The sequence below is a fragment of the Sphaeroforma arctica genome (assembly GCF_001186125.1).
Source record: "Sphaeroforma arctica JP610 unplaced genomic scaffold supercont1.854, whole genome shotgun sequence".
NCBI lineage: Eukaryota > Ichthyosporea > Ichthyophonida > Sphaeroforma > Sphaeroforma arctica.
The window spans coordinates 1-7,201 of record NW_014039704.1 but is presented as its reverse complement, the minus strand read 5'-3'; the positions used below and the strand labels follow the sequence as shown (position 1 = coordinate 7,201).

Below are 7,201 nucleotides of genomic sequence, written 5' to 3'. Positions count from 1 at the left end.
GGTCCTTCTCGGTATTTCGTACTCTGCACTAACCCATTCCGCGGCACTACACGGCGCAGACCCGATCCGTACCACAGAGGTGGGTACTCTACTTAGTAGGTCAGCAAGCGAATATATGAAACATTCGATAGTAACAGTATTTTGTCAACACCGGCCCGAATTGACTCAGCACACATCTTCCATTGTCGACTCACTTGGCCCAAGCTTCAAACGGGAATTTACTGACCACTTCTTCCCATCAATCTTTCCTGAACCACTACAGCGACTATGGGAGCCATTCCATATGTTCATACATTGTATCATACATACTTGCCATTTTTGAAAAAAAATAAAATTATCCCTATATATAATCCTCTCAGTACTGTTTCCGCCGAAGGGATTTTATTTAGTGTTTCGTTGTCGCTCTATTCTGGGGCGAATCCGATAGACTCATGAAATCCTATCTTTAGAAAAAATAAAATAAATAAAAATACTCTTGACGTCTTTAGTTATTGTCTTAACCAATAACTTGCCACTATCAAGAATTACCGACTTAGCCTTCATCAGACTGGCACATCTGGTTGGCTTATCAGAGGATCAACTAGGTAACGTTAATAGTCCCTAGAAACCTATATTCGGTTGAGCCATCTCGCTACCGAAGTATTCAGATATAAATAAAATTGGAAAGTAAATAAAGCTCTATTAATAGAACTAGACCAACTCTTTTATGTTTGGTATTTTACTGAGGCCTTTTAATGGCCTCATCCAAATATCTGATATGTTAAATGGAAAAGGTTTAGTTAATAAAACCATTAAAAACCAATTTAGGAAACTTAAGTTCCTCGTGCTATTAAGAGCACATTTAGGAAACTTAAGTTCCTCGTACTATTAAGAGTACGTTTATAATTTGCGTACTGCTTAAGAGTACGTTTATACATATAGTCTAATGTGGAGGCCCGGCTAATTACACTGATGTGTGATCAGAAATCTCTTCAATATATGAAAGAGATGAAGCCCGACTCACAATTACTGAGTCGCTGGCATGATACAATATCAAAGTTTCATTTTAATGTAAAACATATGCCAGGAATACATAAGCATTTACCGGATATGTTATCTCGCTTCGTGGCTACTAGCCACTGACTGGAAATGTAATCCCAGGTGGTTTGAACTGGCTCAAAATATATTTGGGCCACATACCATAGATATGTTTGCGACACATCATAATGCACAACTATCGAACTGCAGGACTTTAAATCATCCTGTGGGAGACACCTTTCAAATAGACCTCTCCAAACATAATGCGTGGGCTAATCCACCATGGCAGTTAATTGCCCAGCTATTAAATATATTTTTATATACATAAAACTACCATTACGTTGTGCTGCCCATCACGGAGTAAAGATTCATGGCTCAGTAAATTAATAGGCATGATACAATGCGAGCCAATATATTTAGATAGGGAAGTAGATACTTTCCTATATCAGGGTACCCGAGCTGTTCAGAAGACGCCCTGGAGACATACTATAATATGTCGTATAGGTCCCATTGGAACAACCAAATGGACCTCTTCTGAGCCCTTCCTTAACAAGGTCAAAGAATTTCCACTCTCTACCCAATTGAACGTTAAGTAGTTCAAAGGCAACACAGCACTTGAAGTCGGTGGACAAGAAATACAATCTACTAATGACACTACTGTTAAGAAGCGTCAGTCTCTAGCTAAGACTCTGTTTAGAACATAAAGTCCAAGCCCGAGGTCTTTCAACCCTATTTCTAAAGGAGTTAATGAAAGACAATCCTGAAGCGTATACACATATAATGCGACTATTTAATAAGTCAGGTGTATCTAACGCACATGAGCGCACTTATGACACTCATGCAAAAGCAGGACAGGCGTCTGGAAACACTACAGACTTAGAGACCACGCAAGTGGATTCTCAATACCCTACCTTTATTCTGGAGGAGCAGAATGATAAAAACATTCTTGCTTGGCTGACGCAAAATCATAAGCTGAAGCACCAGAACGTAGTAGACGCACTTAAAGGAGCTAAGCGAAATGGGATCGCGCACCCTAAGCTGGCAACTTTAGTTGACAGAGTATATCAGTCATGTACAGACTGTGATCTCAATCAGATCAAGCGCTATGAGTGCGCACCGCTTAAGAGTGTGACTGAAGATGTTCCATGGCGCAGGGTCATAATTGATCTGGTTGACCTGCCCACGTCCGAGCACACAGGCGACAGTTACGTATGCCACTTCTTTGATGTGGCGTCACGGTTTAACTTGCTATATCCATTAAAGGATAAGAATACGCAGACCGTGGCAGAATGATATTTCCAAGTCTTTGTTGACCACGGGTGGCCGGGTATTATGTGCACTGGTAACGGTAGTAATTTCTGCGATGACGTTATGGAATCGCTAGTACTTGTATCAGGCATATGCCATAAGATAGGTGTGCCATATAAGCCGCAAACGCAAGGCGCGAATGAAACACGCTATAGAAGATATAAGTTCTTCTTGCGTACTGCATTAACGGATGATACAGATGATTGGCCGTACCACCTTAAGTGGGTACAAACACAGATGAACGAGTGTGCTGATTCGGTTACAGGAACTACACCTGCTCACTATTTTCGTGGCAGATATAGTGCGTTACAAATCCCCTTTAACAAGGACGAATCTGATCACCATGAGTTACCTTGGTTAGAGAAGGTACGACGTATTTATAACGTTGTATATCCTTGTTTGCGAGAAATATGCAATAAAGCCGTATTAAAAAGGAAAAAGCGTTGGAACACTACCAAGAAGATAGCTGAGTATCAGGTTGGTGACAGAGTTAACATTCGTCAACGTAATTCCGATGCTACTGTATTAACATTTAAATGGATAGGTCCATATGTAATCTCTGTAGCAGACACTAAAAGTGGAACGTACGAGGTAAATAACCCCGATGGTTCTAGTGCGCTTAATATAGGCACAAGTCGTATTCCGACTACAGAGATTATAATCGCAAGAAGACATGATTCTAATGCTGTTAATCGTTGCGCCCGCATACTCCACCATGTTATTGCGTCGTCATCGTCAGTGAATTCATAAGGTATTGACTGTAGTCTGCCACTATTTGCAGGCAGAGCCGTTTGGGGTAATGAATGCAGTGTGCTGTCCCGGGGCTAAGATATTTGTTACCTGGTGTGTCTGCTGGCATTGGTGGCTGAAGTACAGCTGCCTCCTGATGTTCTACTACTGCAGTAACAGTCGACCGCGTACAGAGTGTTCAAATATTGCTTGGGCTCGGTTTGTGTTGTCTTGGGTATTCATATCTATTGTGCCAGTGGTTAGTGCAGCTATGTCTGTTACTTTCTATATCTACATCAGTTACAGTCAAGTTGCTATTCGTAACAGTATTTGCTATTGAAGTGGGGTTTACCACATCAACACCTTTTGGTTCGCTCGTTGGTCTTATTAAAATCGGTACAGTTTGCGTATTGTTATTGGGTGGTTACATGTATGTCATGGTTGTGTATACGAGTGGAAATTTGTTCAATTTCGTCTCCATCCGTATATGTGCATGCATGTGGTACACATGTAGGCAGGATCTTAGAATTTTGGGAGGAGTTAGTCCATTGTGCGTGTGTATCATGCGCTTTTGTAGTGGTACTACTCTCTACATTAGCAATAAGCCTATTCACATCCTCTTCCACTGTTGCTGATTTTGAAGTCTTCTCGAACACACTATCGATCGGTTCCTGCTTTTCTTCTTAGCTGTTAATTGACGCCTTCTCTTGCCTTTGTTGTGCGCACCCCCCGAACCCTCTTTATTGAGGCCCTTGATGATATTACCGCCAGCCGTGCGTGCAGATTTTTCCATCTTTATTCTCACCTATATGCAAACTAACGTATAGTAAATTACAGCTATATTGCAAACAGAATATTTACACAACGCAGTATATATTTTTGTATTTGTTGTTTGCTGGTTTTTTTTAATGCTGAAAGACATATACATGGTCCGAAGGCCAATAGGATTTTGATTTTTGGTCATTGAAAAAGCATCCTCGCCAGTAGATTGTAGAGTTGTCAATATTTACGTCACAACTTTATTTGGCTCGTTATTTACGGCAAAACGTAAATAGTATATTTTGTAAAAACAAAACCACTGTCAAGGAAAAAAAAAAGCTGACCGTGCCTTGAGTACTTGTGTCCTCTATTTAACTCCTCCAGCCCCAGGTCTTGACTATAAATAAATAACGGCTACACCTGTTTGTTCCATTGTTGGTCCATAATTTAAAAAACAACAACAAGCAAACACTGTGCCAGTATGCCTTTCATAGGCCATTACAGTCATACCTCTTTATATGTCTACCTCTTGAAGTGTCTACCTCTATATATGTCCACTTTTCATTTGGGCCGACCCCCAGAGCTGGCCCCTTTATGGGGCCCTGGAAGTCTGGAACTAATTTTTAAATTAGCTCTCGGTTTAAAATTATACTCATCATCAATACTTCCTATGGGTCGGCCACGGGTACAATCTCAGTGAGACTTCATACAAAAGTATTGTATATGTACATATGTGTAGTCTACACTCTACACACAGTGAATACGCGCCACCATGACTTACTTCTTCTTCATGGAGGATACTTCTAGCTTATGTCGCTGTTGCGTGCAAGGGTGCACGATCACGCAACCGACATCAGGTGCTCACAAATATACTGGTTGCGACCGTAATATGCATGCCTTTTGTGGTGTGCATCGTGGTGAGGGGTTTGGATCGAATTCGATCGGTTACTGCTGGTCTATAGATAATTGCGAGCATCGTGGTGAGGGGTTTGTATCGAATTCGATCGGTTACTGCTTGTCTACAGATAATTGCAAGCCACCAAATGCATCAACAGCGAGCCAATCAGACTATACGAGTTTACGTTTTTAAAAAACGGGTTGAACTTAAAAAATATATATATGCAGGCCGAGGCGCCACCCGAAATTGATGGGGCAGGGGCCAGGCCGCCAGAGGTCCAGTGTTAATAGGCTAAAACCGGTCCTGTACAACTTTTTATGAGAACGTAATTTTCTTTAAAAAAAGCATTAGATCGAATATACGTTTACGTTAAGCTTTATATGTCTATTCGTTGTACCACCACAACGTAATGCTGTTGCTCACTGTGGGTTCTAGAATCTAGATGTTTTTTTTTAAAACTTTATCTAAAACATAACGAAGAACAAAAACAGAAACCAAAACCAAAAAGCCAAATTTAAAAAATTATAAAATAAATACTAAAAAAATAGTATTTTATTACATACTCTGATATACTCATATACACATACATATTTACAATCTAAAAATTGCTAAATAATGAAATAAAGTCGCACGCAGAGTCGCAGACTGCAGAATCGCAGAGGGTTTTGGCTTCGAAAGTTCGGGCTTCCGTCCTTTCGGGTTTACGCCTTTCCGGTTTGCCAGAAGAATATTTTACTTTGTGCGCGTGAAATTTTAGATTTTTCCTGTTCCGAATTCCAATAAATGGTCAGTTTTTTTTAAACTTTCACGCACGACTCTAACTTTTCAGAGCGAGCTCGAATAGATAGCCACAAAGAATGAGCATATAAATTATTTACTCAGTTTGCGTATGTTTCTTTTTTGGATATAATGTTTTTGTTTCAATTTTTTTTCCAGGTTTTTGGGTAATAATATAAAGCTCCATAGTTCACGCCCATGGTGAATATCATTGATTCATTAAAAGCTTCTTGTGGTGGACTGGGGGTGGGTGTCTGTCTGTCTGTCTGTCTACTTCTTGATGAGTGTTCATCAGCCATCTCAAATATTGACAAGGGTCCAAAAAACGCAGGTTTAACTTCTATCACCATGGTTTACAGCATAAAAACCCCCTGAAGACTGAATTTGTCACTGGCCGGCGACTCATCGGACTCCCGTCGACTGTCTTAAGGGGCTTCTAAATATTGTGAGATTGATTTGACGTATTTTCAAAAAAAAATTAGTTTATCTATTGTGGATGTGATATTGTGAGGGTGATATGTATATGTATATTTCGATAGCCTGTAGAGCAAAGAGAGAGGTGACATATGCACATACTGTGTAATAGAAATCTGACCACTGGTAGCCTATGCAAACGGAATACAACAAGCATAGATCATAACACTGCTGCAATTATCAATTTGGAAGGTTGTATATATTTCAATCGGTACGGTCACCACGGCAATTTTGTAGATACACGTTCACTTTTTGTATTAATACGGATAGAACAAGAGCTGACCATATGGCAGCTTCATCGAATATAGCATGTGTATAGGTACGTCTGACACAAAACTCCTTTGTAAATCGTTAGCGACTTCTTCAAGGCAAATTTCTTCCCACGCGCAATGCGGTGAACTCACGCGCACTCATAGCTCACGAGTGCATATATCAATGAGGTCTTTCAGCCTAGTAGAGTATGTTCTGTGTATTTTTATCTTCATCAACCTAGCTGGCATCGCGCCTGTGAGTGCGGGGATTGCTCCCCAACATCATAAGCAAGTGCATGGTTTAGATGCAAATGTAGAACACCCTCTTCGGCAGAGGAGATCGGAAGATGCAGCACCTTCACAATTTACGCCGTTCGCCACTGTACAAGGATCGACTACTCAAAGTATCGTCGTCGAGCGAGTTGATACACTGTCAGTAGTAGAGCAAGAACAAACAACTACGCAAACAAGCACGGTACCACAGACGATAGTAGCGATTTCAGTAGCGCAAGAACAAACAGCTACGCAAACAAGTACGGTAGCACAGACGGTAGTAGCGCAACAAAGCGCCACGGATGAAGTAAAAATATCGAGTACGACGGTTGGAGTGCAATCGAGTGCGACGGGTGCGAGTAATGGAAGTGCAATACCTATACCTCTGGGTCAGGTATTGAGTACGAGTACGGTAGCACCATCGCCGAAGCCTTTGACGTACGATTACGTCGAAGATGAGTACGCTGTGGTGTGTAAGGTATGCGCATATGACGTTCGCATGTAATTGTTTTCCGATTTGCCAATATATACTTAATATTGCGCGCTAACGTGTGTGCGTGAGCTCTGTGTCGTTATATGAGCTTGATTTTTTTATACACGTGTGTATACGTATACACAAAAATGGAAACATATGCACTTACGCATGTATATATATCCATATACATACACACACACACACACACACACACACGACCATACACACACACACACACAC

At 40.9% G+C, this 7,201-nt stretch overlaps 1 protein-coding gene across 1 annotated transcript; it reads left to right on the top strand.

Moving 5' to 3' along the window:
* Positions 1-6,047: 6,047 nt before the first annotated feature.
* SARC_08928 (hypothetical protein) lies at positions 6,048-6,991 on the top strand (the record flags this gene model as incomplete). Its single annotated transcript, XM_014297072.1, has 1 exon — positions 6,048-6,991. The coding sequence occupies exon 1, from the start codon at positions 6,272-6,274 to the stop codon at positions 6,989-6,991; it is 720 nt and encodes a 239-aa protein (XP_014152547.1). The 5' UTR covers positions 6,048-6,271.
* Positions 6,992-7,201: the final 210 nt, after the last annotated feature.